Source organism: Mus pahari, chromosome 4, assembly GCF_900095145.1.
Source record: "Mus pahari chromosome 4, PAHARI_EIJ_v1.1, whole genome shotgun sequence".
In the NCBI taxonomy this organism is placed as follows: Eukaryota; Metazoa; Chordata; class Mammalia; order Rodentia; family Muridae; genus Mus; species Mus pahari.
This window is the reverse complement of record NC_034593.1, coordinates 59,649,845-59,665,688: the sequence shown is the minus strand read 5'-3', so window position 1 is coordinate 59,665,688 and position 15,844 is coordinate 59,649,845. Positions and strand designations below refer to the sequence as shown.

The following is a 15,844-nucleotide window of genomic DNA, read 5'->3' as shown; positions in this document are numbered from 1 at the left end:
AGCCTTGCAATTGTTTAACGTCTAAATGAAAGGTAAGTTTCCCTTTTAAGTAATCATTACAATTTTAAGAAAGCTCAAGGGCCATCATGCCAGTCTATACTAATTATTAAATACAGAATCTTTGACTATTCATTAGACTTTAAAATGCTGACTTTGGAAGTCCATACTCATAACACACACACACTCCTAAAGGGGTTGGCTTATAGCTAAAAAGACAAACACTTTCAATTTCAAGAGGAAAAAAAAATTAAGCTTGTTATCCCCTAGCTGCTGCGTGGCTGTTGGCTAACATAACTAGAAAGGATGGGGAACACATGCACTGTACTGCTTAGTATTTAAGAATCCACTGGGCCTAAGGAAGTCCTCAGTTATAGGAAAGCTTCAGTAGCTCACGTGAAAGAAGCACCTGTCCCACGGCACCCTCCCCTCTGCAGAGCATCGCTGCACACACAGGCAGTCTACCCAGAAAGCCTCCGACATCTACCTTTTAAGAAAAACAGAGATGGGGCTGGAGAGTTGGCTCGGCTACTGAGGCAGGGGACTTGAGTTTGGTTCCCAGTGCCCATACTGTGTGGCACACAACTCCAGCTCCCGGGGAATCTGATGTGCCTGCACACACGTGTGCACATGCACATACAAAATCATTAAAAATAGGATTTCAAGAAAGGCGGGAGTGGTGGTTCACGCTCATTAAGCTTTATATTTCTAAGATCACTAAGGTCTTAGAATGGGGAAGTATTTCCTCTGATCCCAATCAGTCTCCCAAACGTTTTAAAATGGCTTTTCTGCTTCCCCACTCTGGCTCTGCCTCTGAAGGAACCTGGCTGAGCAAGCCTGTTCCCGGAGTCTCACGATGGGAAGAGTCAAGGGCTGAATCACACTTGGAGCACTTTGCCCCTTGCCCCGTGAGGCCCGTCTGAAAAAGGAGGAGTACTCTAAGCTGTGCGTGAAACAGCCGGAGGTTCCTCATCAGGCAGCCGAAGCCCTCAGGAGGACCCATCGAGGCAGGGCCAGAAAGCCCTTCCCCTTCCTCCCTAGTTCTCCCTCCCGATCCACACCTGCCCAGACCCGAGGGAGCCGGAGGGAATGCCCGGGCTTTTCTCCAGGAGGTGCCCGCCTACCCAGGGCGGGGCCGAGGCTCCCGGCTGAGCCACTGCCCGAACGGTTTCCTGAGTGAAGGAGGAAGAGGGAAGGAAGGAAGGCACTGAGGAGCGAGCGCGCACGCCCAGCCCCGCTGCCGACTGACTTCGCCACCTCACGGACACCCACTCGGACACCCACTCGGCTGGCCAGCACGCCACGCGGACGGGACCCTGGCTGCACCCGCTGTGATCTCTTTGAACCAGGAAAGCCCGCGCTGTCTCCCCAAGATGGAAATCCCACCCACCCACTATGCTGCGTCCAGGGCCGCCTCGGTGGCGGAGAACTGCATTAACTACCAGCAGGGGACTCCCCACAAGCTGTTCCTGGTGCAGAAGGTCCAGCAGGCCAGCAAGGAGGTGAGTCTGCGAGGTGGGGAAGCCCTGCCCGCGATCGGCTCGCCCTACTGCTCCGATCCCTATCCCGGCCGGCCGCGGGCCCCTGCACCCCTCTGAATAGCATTTCTACGCGGTTCTCTACGTGGGACTCATCCCAGACCTGTTTGCTTTCACGGCAAGGCAGACACCCTATGCAGACAGATTTTGTGCATATCAGTTTAAGGAATTGGGAAATACACGGGGGTGGGTGTCTCACCCTTTCCTGTGGAGAGAAGAGGTCTAGAGAAGACGCATTCTAAACAATCTGGAAGCTGTTACTGTTTCTCAATCTGCTGGTAGCCTTGGCCAACAAAAAAAGCTCATGGCCTCCAAACGATTCCATAAACTTTTAAGAGTAACTCTTAAGCTCTTTGCCCAAAACGAAGGGGAAAAGTGAGAAATTTGCCCCAGTGAAAGACAAAAGCAGTGTGGGCTGCTGCCAGGCTCCAGCCACTGACATCCTGCCTGACATGCAGCCTTCCCTCTGCTGAAGCCTGGCTAGGCTAAAGGGCCTCACCTACTGAGTGTCCTGAATTTTCCTTATAGCTCGTTTTTTTTTTTTTTTTGGCTGACAAAGAAATAATTTTTATTTTCGAAACTGTACCAGATAATATAAATTAGTTATACACTTCAAAATTGTCTTTCATTTAAAAGGGAGAAATCTAAATTATCTATTCATAAGATTTTTTGAAGTGTTGTTTAGCAGGACAGTTATCAACAACACTTACACACACTGTCTCTGAGCACTTGGCACTCATCCACCACGCGTCATTTACTCACTGAACACTCTGGTACCCCCGGCTTTACGACGAACCCTTCCAAAGATGTGCCTACTGCCATTGCATCTGTGTACTCTGTATGTTTCCACCCCCTTCTAGACCTACCTAAATAAACTTGCTAGATACTGCCAAGTTCATGCTAAACACGGGATGATGGCCTTGAGCAGTCAGGCTTGGGAAGGGATGATGAACAATGGTAAGATGTACATTCATGAGGAACGTCAGTACAAAACCCCTGGGATGTTTGAAAAGATGCAAAGTTTTAGTGTATTTCTTCCCACCAGCTACCCTCCCAGCCATGTAATAAGAATGACCTAACTAAAAAGATGTAATATATTACAGTATTCTTTTCTCCACTACATTTTTTCTTAATTTTAGGATATCTCAGGAAGAGGGCACAAGTACCATCTTAAGTTTTCTGTGGAAGAATTTATCCAAAAAGTAAGTGAGCTGTCTTTTCTAGAATACTCATGGGTTCTCAGTGTTGCAACTCATTCTCATTGAGGGTTTACCCTGGGCCTCCACTGCGGCTGCTGGGAGATTTTGAGTATCGGCAGCGGCTCTGCAGGCAGCAGGCAGAGCTTCACAAGGCAGTGTGGACTGCCTGAGCGCTTTCTTTCTGTTCAATTGTTTAGAAAAGTCTGTATTTCAGTTCAAATAAATTACCCTTAAGTAGATTCTGAACAGTCTGAATTCACGCCTTGTATGACTGAAAGAAGTAATTTACTCTCCAGTCATGACTGCTTTCTCATGCCTGCCTTTTATTTTGGTTTTTAATTGGGTATTCAAATTAAGTACATTTAGAAATTCAGGAATAATAGAACAGCCAACAGTGATTCCACTAATCTTTCAATCGTGGGACAGTAAAGTTTTAAAATTTTGATTACATGTCAAATTATTAATGAAATAAATGTAAAAAGAAGGGAACTGTAGTTGGCACCACAGCCATCCTGAAGCTGTGGGAAGTTTTCCTCTCCCCGAGGAGATAACAAGAGGAATCCCCTGAAAGGCACTGAGCTGCTAGACACCCCTCTCCACAGCAGGTTGCACCCCCCCCCACACACACACACATTTGGAAGAAACAGTGGCCTCACAAGCAGAGGGAGAGGCTAAGGAGCAAGCTTTGGTAGTCCTGCCTTGGTAGGCAGTCAGACTGAAATCTGACATTGTAAACCAACACCCCACCCCACTAACAGGGCTAACATTCCTAAGATTCTGGAACCTAGAAACTTACAACAATGAATGGCCATCTGTAAGACTGATCTCTTGTGTTACTTTTGTAAAATGCTCTGAACAGCAAGTTACAGTGAACTGCACGGCTGAAGTTCTGTATCCTCACGTGGGACACGGCTCTGCACCAGAAGTCAACTTCACATTCGAAGGAGAAATCGGCAAGAACCCAGATGAGGAAGATAACACATTTTATCAAAGACTCATGTCTATGAAGGAACCACTGCAAGCACAGAACATCCCAGGTACACACATAAAGCATGGGAAATTACGTTCTGTTATCCATCCTCAAAACTGCTTGATGTTACCTAGGTTGGAAATAACTTGACTTTTGCAAAAATACTTACTTCTAATCTAAGCCAGCAATAATAAGAGGCTTTTGGACTTTTATACATTCATGGCGTAATTTAGTGTTTACCCATATTAGATAGCATAACTGTGACTTAATTTTTAATCTAAAATGTTTCCTTTACCAGACAATTTTGGAAATGTGCCTCCACAAATGAAGCCAGTCCACCACTTAGCCTGGGTCGCCTGTGGTTATGTAATGTGGCAGAATTCGACTGAAGACACATGGTATAAAATGGCAAAAATTCAAACGGTCAAGCAAGTGGTACGTAGTCTCTACACAGTGTGCTATAACAGTAATACTGACAAGGCACTGGAGTTTGTAGTTGGATAGAGTTCCTATTGCCGTCTTGTACTGAAACCAGTGAGGCTGGCAGTCTGAAGGCACTGCTAGTCAGTCAAGTCAGAGGAAGCACGGAGTGCAACAGCACTGGCCCCTAAGTCATGTGGCTTGTTAGAGAGAACACGGACGGGGCCTCTGCTCATAACACCTGCCTTCCCACAGTTGCCTCTGGTTAGTGTGCTTCCCGGGATCACCCGATACGGGGAGTGAGTGTGAGCAAGGCTAAAGGTTTTCTACAAAGCACCTTCTAATAAAGAGTAGTTCTAGACTGCATTTTCACAGGCTTATAGTTTGTCTTTCACGCCAAGAAATTCAGATTTAGTTATCTGTGATGCTTTATTCAGATCCGTTCCAGAGCAAAAGGGTTATAGCTTTGTTAGTATGTACAACACAAACACTCAGATACACTGTACACTTTCAAGGAATCATCCTGTCCTTAATTTGATTTCCACGGGTCCTGAGGGCCACTTTTTAAAGCACTCACAAGTAAAGCTGCACTTCCAAAACTATCAAGTTGTGAGTCCAAATCTGACAGCTTTTTTATGTTATATATATTATATATAAAATATGTTATATAAAATACATATATAAATATATATAAAATATATTTTTTTCCTTCAGTTTAAAAGAGTAGCTCCTTTAACAACCTAACTAGTGTACTTGAATGCTATTATCAAGTACTGCAGAACTAACTGCATTTTTCTTTACTGAATGATGGTTCCATGGCTACCCAGAGACAGGACTGGCATTTCCCCCTAGAGAGAATCGTGGCACTGTGGTCTCTGTAAGCTTGGAGCAGTTCGAGTTGTTCCTTGGCTCATTTGGGATTCTTTTCTCTAATCCCTTTAGTCACAGTTTATGACCTCACATTTTATTAGTAGCCGTATGATTTCCTAAGCCTGACACCATGGTCATGGAGAAATGCATTTTCCTAGGGCAGAAATGCATAGGAACATATTCTTTAGTCTGTACCTTTTTGAGGTTAAAGGGGAAATCCAACTAGTATCTAATGGAAAACAAGAATGAGTATTGGGAAGCAAAAAGACTGTTTCTGTCAACTCTGAGAGAACAGGGTTCCCTGCTGCCCTCAGGCAATCAACGGCACAGCATCACTGTCTTCAGAGCCTCTGTCACCACTTACTAGACACAGCCAGTGTCAGCCCTCAGAGACAGAGGCCAAAGCTTAGGAAATACTGCAGCATCTTGACAGAGTCTGCTTTCCAGATGCATTCACAGATACCAACCAACCTTGGCCACAGCATTCCTTTAAAGGTCCTGAACTATCAACCCAGGCCAGGTACAGGCCATAAAACCATAATCAAGAATCCTCAAGCTACATCCACCAACATACAAGCCAGCGGTTTTATGCTCACAAAAATAAACCTATCAATCTTCTCCGTATTTGAACAGTACTACCGAGAGTCCCAGCAGGAGGCTTAAGTACTGCCTAGATCATGCATATCATACATCTGTACCTATTAAAATCCAACATGGAGGATGCCATACATGTCAACAACGACATTAAGGGACCTCTTTGCTGATACACTCAAAGGAAAGCTTACTTCAAGCTGTTGTAGGCAGAGTTGGCTGTGGGCTGCATTTATAAGCACTGTTAGCTGGAGGAGCCCCAGGAGCATGTGCTGCCCACTGGAGTCTCAGCACAGCAAGGAGAAGCCTTCAGAAGCCGCAGCCTCATGGGGCACAGCAAACTTCTGATGTCTGTAACTACACAGATGCAGTGGTTCTGTGTAGCTCACTGCATAAATGCTTTTTATTCCTGAGTAACAATCAGTATGGAACAAAGCTTTAATTGTAAAATCAGATAGCTTAGTCATTACCTTTTATTATTGTCAGTTTTCTAAAGAAGGTTATATAACTGGTTTCTTTTAATATGAGTTCCCATTGCCATTATTGATACTAGGGTTCATAAATAAAAAGCTACATACAGTAATGCTTTTTAAATAGCTGCCACAAATTGGAGGGTGAAAAATCAGAGAAGCAATTTTTTAGAGTAACAAATGCCAAGTAATGATTTTTTAAAAATGGCTTGAAAGAATTATTTGAAAGAAGAATTGTTATTATTCTAAGAAACTAGATTTTTGTCAGGCTAAATTGAAGTGAATAAATCAACATTAATGCAAAAAAAATTAAGATGTCATTTTTGCCATGATGTTATTTAAACATTTTTGTTGTTGTTGTTGTAGAAAAGGAACGATGACTTCATTGAGTTAGATTACACCATTCTACTCCACGACGTTGCATCTCAGGTAACATATACAACTTTTCTTTATTTGATGCCACTTTGAAAATCAAGAATTGCTTTGTAGCCACACAGTCCCTTTACTCCTTTTGAAACTAAATAAAAGTTAATGACAGGTAAGACAGGCACCAACTTGAAGTGTATCATCCTTGTTGCAACTGGGTTTGCCTGGTGCTATTTCTGCTGAAGACATTTTAAATAGTAGCATCAAGACAATATAAACCCAATTAGGTTTTCTAGTCTCACAATGACATTAGCTTTCTTTGCTTGCAGGAGATTATTCCCTGGCAAATGCAAGTCCTGTGGCATCCACAGTACGGCACCAAAGTGAAACACAACAGCCGCCTCCCAAAGGAAGGGCAGGCGGAGTGAACAAGGTGCTAACCCGGAGACAACCATCAGCATGCTCGCTAACCATGTGTGTGACTGGCCTCACTGATCCAGCCCAACGGGCCAAAGAAATCCCAGTGTCACCCTTTATGTCTTGGCTACAGTGCCGAGCTGCATAGATTCCATAATAAGGAATAGTACTACCTAAACATGTCTTTCCAGCAGTAATGGTACTATGTCTGTCCCCAATAAAGCTTCACTTCAGCCTCATGGAGTCTGATTGCATTGTATATGTACGGCACCGGGCATGAATCTAATTGCATTGTATACGTACGGCACCGGGCATGAATCTAATTGCATTGTATACTTACGGCACTGGGGCAACAATGGTCTCTCTAAAGGCTACTTTGGGCTTTCCTGTGATACAAGGGCAGCCATATTCTCTCTCCATTCTCTAAAATGAAAGAAAAAAAATACCATAGTAATATTCAATAAAATACAGTAAATAACTGAACAACACATTTTAAATTTGTTTATATTATTGTAATAACTGGCAAGAATCAGATGTGATAGTCTAATAACACAAACTACCTTTGCATATCTGAGTGCAACCTGAGTGCTGGCAACTGAGTTTAAGTCCCCTGGGAGAGCGGAAGGTGAATTTAGCCACTGAGCCATCTCTCCAGTCCTCATGAAGAAATGTCCTAGGGGTAGGAAAAAAATCATGCCTTCTCCTTAAGACTTGCTTTACTTGACCCAGCTATGGACTGGGAAGGGATGAAGATCTTGCTACAAACCCCAGACTTTGGTTCCTAGAGTCTACCATGTTTAACAAAGACTTAGACAAACAAAACTACTTTACAGCACAGCAGGGAGGCAGAGCGGGATGCCGTGTTTGTATCTAAACCACAGTAGAGCCTGCAGAGGCTCTATCAGTTTACAGTCCTGGAGAACTATGACTTTCTGTCTTTTTTATTTAACTAGCTATATAGCTGAGGATGATATTGTAATTCTATTAATCCTCCTGCTTCACCTCCCAGAGTGGGTTTGCAGATCTAAGTCCCCTTGCCAGGTCTCACTACTGGCTTTTAACAAAGCACACAGTGACAAATGTAACTGCATGGAGCTCTCTTGTGATCCATACCTGTGCATAGATTTCCAGGTGCAGTTCTCCCATCCCCGACACAATGGTCTCCTTGCTCTCCGGGTCAAAGTGGACTTTAAATGTGGGGTCTTCCCGTGTAAACCTTCCAATACCTTTGGAAAATTTCTCCAGATCATTCTTTAAAAGAGGAAGAAAAGTAGTATAGGATTGATTAAAACAACCGCATTTTGAGGTGTTACTGAATAAAACCATACACACTGGCGAGTAAGGAATAGAGAGGCTCTGTATCTCGTTCTACTTACATTTTTATTGGGAAAACGCAGCCTTGGTCGCCACAGTCAGGAGACCAGGGCCCAGCAGCTGCACAGGGTTTTCTCTCCATATGAAGACAGAAAACAAGGGTCCAGGATTTACCCCTGTCACTTCCTACCACAATAACCCAACTGTCCATTTGTGGATGTGGAGACTGGCTTTGTGGAAGGAAGAACCTGGTATTTTAGAAATCCTACAAATAATACAGTCAGCATGCTTACTAAGAGCCTTCTACAAACTCAAGAGGACGAACCACTCTGTTAAGACCAACAGCCAAAGAATTATCCCATCAAGATGTTTCTGTTTTGCAACCATCTCCTTGGTTGTTGTCTGATACACCTTTGAACTTTGATGCACTCTCACACAGTAACCAGCAGGATGATAAGTCCATCGTAACTCTTACCATAGGAACCGTTCTGTGAACTGTCACAGCAGGCTCAATGTAATACAAGGCCTTTAAAGATGGAAGAAAGCTGAGGGGGAGGAAAGCCATGGCAATGAGGGAAGAAAAGCAGGGAGAAGGAAAAGACCTAACCCACTGCTGCCCACATTAAACACTGGAGGGAGGGGAGGGAGGACTGGAGAGATGGCTCAGTGCTTAAGAGAACATTCTGCTCTTCCAGAGGCCCAGGGTTCAGTTCCCAGCACCTATATCAGGTGGCTCACAACCACCTATAACTGCAGCTCCAGGAGGTCAGATGCCATGGAGGTCAGATGCCATTGATCTCCCTAGGGACCTGCACACAACATGCATATGTCCACACATAGATGGAATACATGAAATGTAAAAATGACATGTGGGCAAAAGCTTTAAAAAAAAAAAAAAAAAAAAAAAAAAGGTGGGTGGGCAGCATCTGGAAGCTAGGAACAGCCCTGAGGTGACAAAGAAATGAAGATAACCCCAATCATAGACGTAGGAGCCCAGTTATCTCCCCCCAAGCATGAGTTAAGCGACAAGGAGATCTTTTTCTTAGAACTTCCAGAAAAGAATACAGCCCTGAGCTAGGGAGATTGCTCAGTTGGTAAAGCATTTGCATCACAAGTCTCAGGAGTTGAGTCTGAATTCCCAGAACCCTCATAACTTGGCTACAGTGGCACACATCTGTAATCTCAGTACTTCTATGGCCAGATGAGTGGCAGGGACAGAGACTCGCTGGAAGGGAGCAGCAAAGCAAGCCTGGCACACAGAGGTGAGGACAAAGGAGACCCTATCTCAACTGTGGTGGAAGGTGCTGGGCGACAGATGAGGCTGGCCTCAGGAACACACTCACACTCACACTGAAAATACAGCCCTGCTTGGTTAGACTGTAACGAACCATCAGTCTCTGACCTACAGAACTGTAAAAGAAACACTTTTGTTTTGCTTTAAGGCACTAAGTTCTTGGTAATTTCTTACGGCAGCAACAGAAAATGAACACGTCCTGTATGATTAATATTACCAACCCCATTAATCACCTGCTTGGACATGTAATGCCTAATGTGCATGTTATCTCAGATTTAACTGTCCTGTACATATGCAGACTGAAGTTAAGGCGTGAGTTAGAGGCCACACAGGTAACACACGAGGGCATTTGGTGGTCCCGCTGCTAGTGCACACGGGGCACTCTCGGATTTTCCCTGCACCACCTGCACTCAGGAGCACCATCCCTGTCTGCACTCAGGAGCACCATCCCTGCCCGAACTCAGCAGGAGCACCATCCCCACCTACCTCAAAGCTCAAGTCCTTATGGTGACAGAGACTTCATCGATTGATTGACATTAAAATACTTATGAGAAGACATTTTTAAATGTTTGCATGTGTAAGAAGGTAAGGAATTCCCCCCCCCCCCAAACTCCCCGGTTCATCTTGATTTTTCTGTTATTACAAGTTATTAACTATTGCACATCTCCCATAAACTCTGTGAGAATGAAAGGTATAAAGACACCTGTCATTTCTAACCTTGCTAGCCAGCCTTAGTGAAGAGCCTGAAACCAACAAAGGTGTCTTTCAGGGGTGCGGTAGAAGGCAGCCCCACAGGTCTGAAAAGACAGGCTGCTTTCCTGCCTTTAGCTCTCTTGCCTTTCTTTTCTATATTGGAAAATGATCTGGAAAAATCCCAAGGTTCACCAAAGCAAAGTGGTAGCTGTTAAAAATGTGTGTTACAGGATAACTTATCCAAATATGTTTTATAATTCACTAATGCATTAACTTCAACAAGGCAGCTTAGGAACTAAATAATTGTGGCTCAGGATTGAACTAATTCCAACAGAGAGCAATATGAATGCAAGGCATTTCAGCAATTTTGACTCTGTGGAATGGCAAATGATATCACACCTAATTATCAAGTTAAAAACAGAGTCTTCTTATTGACTTGTGACTTACAATGAGACACTGTAACAACCACAAATCTAGAAATGCATTATAATCCACAAGCTTTTAACTGACCAACACTGTAAGGTACCAACCGTGAGTTATAAAGTACCCCCGACTTAAAGGCTCCCTATTCCGTGAACTACACTGAAGACTTAGAGAACTGACTACTAAACTAACAGAGCGGCCTCAGCACCGACAGAAGCAGCGGAACCAGCTAAGGCTGCTTCCCATAGGAGCCATGTACGACACGGAGAATGAGGAGAGGGCGCTCTGCTTGGAGAGACTTGCTGAAGCTTCAAACTCCTACCTTGTTGGAAGGCCTCATTGCTATTGAAATGACAGGATCAGGAACATGAATCGACTCCTAGAAAATATTAAAAAAAAAAAAATCATTCAAAGGCATGACAGTTACGAGTCAGTGACAGATTAATGTAGTACATTAACAAGACAGCCAACATCTCAGGCTGGACCATATGGATCTTAATCTGGTTTGTATTAAATAAAATATGAATATAACATTAATAAGCATGGGTGTGTACTTATACGAACTCGCCCCTCCCTCCCCAAATAAAATACTTTATCTAATTTATCTACTTAACTATTTAACAGTCACTACAATGAGTTAATTAAATGTGGGCACATGGAATTCTTTTCTTTTTGTGGGCAAATATACTTATTGCTTGTTCTACATTTCCTGTTGCAATCTCCTAATATGTTATTGTGTTTTATTTAAAGATTTATTTATTTTATTTATATGAGGACACTGTAGCTGTCTTCAGACACATCAGAGGAGGGCATTGGATTTCATTACTGATGTTTGTGAGTGACGATGTGGTTGCTGGGAATTGAACTCAGGACCTTTGGAAGAGCAGTCAGTGCTCTTAACCACTGAGTCATCTGTCCAGTCCCATGTGTTTTATTTATAATAAAAGAAACAGAAGGGGCAGCAGAGTCTGTATATACATCTTATTTTATCAATGACAGTTCTAAGCAGCAGAAAGTACCCTCATTTACAAGTCAAGTAACTAAAGAGCATAGTCACCTGGCCAAGGACCAGGCAGTAGCATTGGGCAGAAGTGAGACTAACCACGACCAATTTCCTTCACTGACTAAGTGAGCAGCTCCCACAATAACCACCCACTTCATAATGCAATGGCAAGTTTTACTTGTGGGTAACAGTGTTCTGCCTGCAAGGGCTTATGTGCACCAAGTGTGTGCAGTGGAGTGCATTGGATCCACTAGAGTTAGGCAGCTGTGTGCTACTACCATACAGCTGCTGAGAGCCCAACCCGCTTCCTCTCCAAGAGTAGCAAGAGCTCTTAACTACTGAGCCGTCTCTGCAGCCCAAGGCAGCACTTACATGAGGTCTAATCTAAAGTATAAATGTCTTATTGAGATCTCAAAACTGTAGACTTATGGGTTCTGGGCAGTCTTATAATAACTTATAAAACCAAGAGAATATTATATAGAAAAACTGGTTAGGAAATTATGCGTTCATCACACGATACAGGGAGCTATTAAATAGACTGGTTCTGATATAAGGGAACCACTGTGAGTAGTTCCTGTGTACTCCTTGTCACTGAACCCAGGCAAGTGTCACCATCACGCATAGGGTAGAAGACCTTGTTCTGCCATGGGAGAAGTAAGGTCATTTGAGTGGTGTGGATAAAGGCAGGAACTGCCTGAGCATCCTTTTCTCTCATGGTCCTTCAGAACCTCTGAATTCCAAAGAGCCAGCTGTCCACAGTGTGCATCCCACTGCCTTCTTGGCACCCTGTCTTCTGCGGTAGCTTGAATGATAACGGCCCTTGTGGGCTCATAAATTTGACTGTTTGGTTTGCAGTTACTGGAACTGTTTAGAAGGGACTAGAAGGCATGGCCGTGTTGGATGAGGTATGTCACTAGAAGTGGGCTCTGAGGTCCCAAGTTAAATGCCGTCTTCTATAAGAGTGACCTGGATCATGGTGTTTCTCCACAGCAACAGAAAAGTAACTAAAATACTTTCTAAGTGTAAACACATTGCTATCTCCAAGTCTGTTTGAATATTATAGTCTGGCCCTATACTTTCCTAGGTTACTGGAAGAGATCTCTCCAGTTACTGATTTAGTAAGCAGCATTGTGCTAGGAGTAGTAGCCTGAGAGTGACACTAATTACAGTGGTCCCCAGAGCGGGCAGCAGACCTCGGGGTGGAAGAGCTGGAGCTACACTTTCCAAGTAGAGATTTGCCTCCGCACTGTGGAATGTTTTATGAAGAAAAGCCAGATAAGTAAAGCCCACACCAAGTATCTATGCAGCTGACATTCGAAGAGCTCTATCCAACAAGGGCTTGATGACCAAGGGCCTGCGGCACTCAATGCAAACCCTTGTAGCTATTTTGCTGCAGTCTGCAATACAGTAAATGTAAGTAGACCTCTGGAAATCAAGTGAGGAGGAGCTCTGCTGTCCTCGGCTTACCATAGAGAGGTCACTGTTATCTTTGTTTGTGAATGTGTCTCCACTTGCACAGTCAATGCCAAACAATGCACAGATGTCTCCAGCATATACTTCTTCAACATCCTAAAGAAAGACGCAGTGCAAATTATACTTGGACATAAAAATAATCAAGGTGTGGTATGAGGCAACTGCACTGTAAACGTACTGCACAGAAGCAATGTAGAAACTCTATATGAATTCTACAGACAATGAGCAAATTCACACCAACAATCATGCTAAGACATGTCCTCAACAGGTCTGTACGACACTGTCTACTTCAACTGACAAAGTTTTACACTCAGTGGGAAATTCCAGAGCTATGGCTTCTTTAACTGATCTGTTTTAAAAGCAGGGCTTACTCTGAGACCACACAGGACAGGCATAAAAGGAAAACTGCAAAGGAAGTTTCATAAACAAAGGTGAATGGAAGCCATTGTACTAAAAATACTTTTAATTCCTCACATATGCAAGCAATATGAAAACACAGGAAAGGCAGAACAAAACACTGCTGCCTCTGGGCTTCCGAGTTATTGTCCCTCCCCACTCAGGCTTCATTCCTAACAGCTGTGGTGTGAGTGTCTCTCTCTGATGACACATATTTGCAGCTTGAGTCTGGCACGAAATATCTGTGACAATTAGTAACTCTCTGGCCTGCTCCATGCAGCTTATTTGGCAAAGCTGCCAAGTTTTGTGACTACCCATTCATCCTCCAAGAGACAAACGGTGTTTCTTCCAAAACCTTCCTATTTTTCACTCCAATGAATAGTTGTCCCTGGGTACACGGAGCTAGACCAGAGAGAGGGGTGGCTTTGTGCACGTGGTACTCTTGCTATGCATGGACTGTCTCTAAGGACTACAAAAGGCTAAGCATATTTAAGTCAAAGACACAGACGACCTCAGGGAGTTACAGACGTTCAGGTGTATAAGGCTAACAGTCTGTACTGTGTATTCCAGGCTGGCCTTGTGAGTCTGCCTTCACATCCTAAAGGCACTTACCTTCACTGCCAGCATCTCTGCGGCTCTTGAGAGAAGTACTAAATCTTGTATCGTAAAGGAATAAAGGCTCTAATGCTAAACAGGATTTCTCAGGAAGAGAACTCATCAAATCACTTAAAAGACAGTGAATTTATTATTCATTTATCTTTAAGAATTACAGTTTTAAATGCTTCTAACACTCCTTCTCTCTCTCCCAGACAGGGAGAGTCCCCTTATGTATTCCAGGCAGGCCTGTGAGTCTGCTTTTGCTTCCTAAATTCATGTCCCTTCACAAGCTGCATTTTTACAGCGCTTGAGGAAAATACTACATCTTGTGCCAAGTCTCTTCCTAAACTTTGGCCTCTGAGGAAGTATAGCTACCTTCTAACGGCATAAACCACGCTCTTAACACAACTTGTTCGGCCTCTAGCGAGGTGCTACTCAGAGTCACAGCGCAGCTGAGTGCAAAGGAAGCGAGGAAAGCGCATGCTCACGGAGGGAATGCTCCAGTGCAGCATGGACTGCAGGAAGGCATAGCTGTTCTGCCTGCCGTGGAGAAGCCTGCCTGCGGTGGAGAGGCCTGCCTGCGGTGGAGAAGCCTGCCTGCGGTGGAGAAGCCTACCACGTTGGCAGCAGCAGAGATATACTTGCCTCCATCATGTCGGCGTGCATGCGCACTAGCCGCTGCACGCGCACTTTCTTCCCGGTCCTCGTGTTGTAGATGGTGCTTCCCTTCTTCAGTTCACCTTGATAATTGCGGACATAAGTTAGCTGTCCAAACCGACCCGCCTGTAAGTCAAGATCGGGTTTTTAGAAGAACAAAAGAAACTGAAATTGAAAGGAAAGCTTTTCAGCTACCTCCAGATAGTCTTTCAGATTTTGAAATTATCTTACTTACATTCCAGTTTACTGTCACACTATACAGGCATTTGAGTATCAATTCACCATACAGCCATTGGAATATCAATAAGGTCAAGGAAATGACTGTTGCCTATCCATCTTCTTGGTACCAGAATCCAATATACTGTTGTGCTTCTAATGTTATTACATTTTTTATTGTTTACATTAAGATATCTTTTGCTTTCTAAAATTTAAAAAATTCAGTTTAACATGATATGAAAATATGGTGTACTTATGAAGACAGTATACTCCTATCTGTCTAAAGCCACTTTAACAATCATTTGGGAAGTACACAGGAGGTCTGTGAGGAGACTAGATGATCCACGCTGGACTATCAGATAAATATTAAGGAGTTGCCATTCATTATCATATTAACTTATATAGTCAGTAGGACAGCAACAAAATCCCAAGGGAAGTTCTTGAGATGAGTGTTTACAAGTAAAGGTGTCTCTGTATTTTGGGGTAGGGCAGGGGCCGGAGTCGATGTTAGAGAACAGTGTTAGAGAATCAACTCTTTCCTTCCACCGCACGGGTTCTGTGGTCACACTCAGGCCGCCAGGCTTGGAGCTAAGTGCCTTGGCTCACTCAACCATCACACAGCTCCCAACAGAAATTTTAATTAAGTGACCTTAAAGTTTACTCAGAAGGCTATGTAAAAACAGACATTTCTCAAAAAGTACAATAATGAGAAAAAATTATATAGGACATCAAATGCACATATGTAAGTTTACCACTAGAGCCGTAAAGAGCAAAAGCCATGCAATTTTCAGAAAAACACATGGAACTAGAGATTATATATTAAGTAAGATAAGTCAAACCCAGGAAGACATTTATAAAATCTTTTCTTTGCAATGAGGGCTCTAGCTTTAAAAGCATACACAGAGCATAAAAGCACAGGGGGTATTCTGGGGGGGGGGGG

The 15,844-nt window shown here is 43.6% G+C and overlaps 2 protein-coding genes across 3 annotated transcripts in view; one reads left to right on the top strand and one right to left on the bottom strand.

Annotated features, from left to right (window-relative positions):
* The window catches only part of Gfm1 (G elongation factor mitochondrial 1), a 46,600-nt gene that overhangs the window by 9,739 nt on the left and 21,017 nt on the right, over positions 1–15,844 (bottom strand). For both annotated transcript variants that reach the window (XM_021195693.1, XM_029537739.1), the window contains 5 exons: positions 14,677–14,814; positions 13,033–13,134; positions 10,885–10,941; positions 7,952–8,089; positions 7,179–7,261 (listed from right to left, as the gene is read on the bottom strand). In XM_021195693.1, the coding sequence (XP_021051352.1) occupies positions 7,179–7,261; positions 7,952–8,089; positions 10,885–10,941; positions 13,033–13,134; positions 14,677–14,814 (518 nt within the window). The remainder of the gene's footprint in view (positions 1–7,178; positions 7,262–7,951; positions 8,090–10,884; positions 10,942–13,032; positions 13,135–14,676; positions 14,815–15,844) is intronic.
* Positions 1,068–7,016, top strand: Lxn (latexin). Its single transcript, XM_021195695.2, has 6 exons — positions 1,068–1,499; positions 2,675–2,737; positions 3,594–3,771; positions 4,003–4,139; positions 6,422–6,484; positions 6,751–7,016. The coding sequence occupies exons 1-6, from the start codon at positions 1,371–1,373 to the stop codon at positions 6,847–6,849; spliced, it is 669 nt and encodes a 222-aa protein (XP_021051354.1). The 5' UTR covers positions 1,068–1,370; the 3' UTR covers positions 6,850–7,016.

Excerpts from the sequence above, each read along its gene's own strand:
- Lxn (XM_021195695.2), top strand. The coding sequence starts at position 1,371 with ATGGAAATCCCACCCACCCACTATGCTGCGTCCAGGGCCGCCTCGGTG. Across the intron at positions 1,500-2,674 it reads TCCAGCAGGCCAGCAAGGAG|GATATCTCAGGAAGAGGGCA; the intron begins GTGAGTCTGCGA and ends TCTTAATTTTAG. Across the intron at positions 6,485-6,750 it reads TCCACGACGTTGCATCTCAG|GAGATTATTCCCTGGCAAAT; the intron begins GTAACATATACA and ends CTTTGCTTGCAG.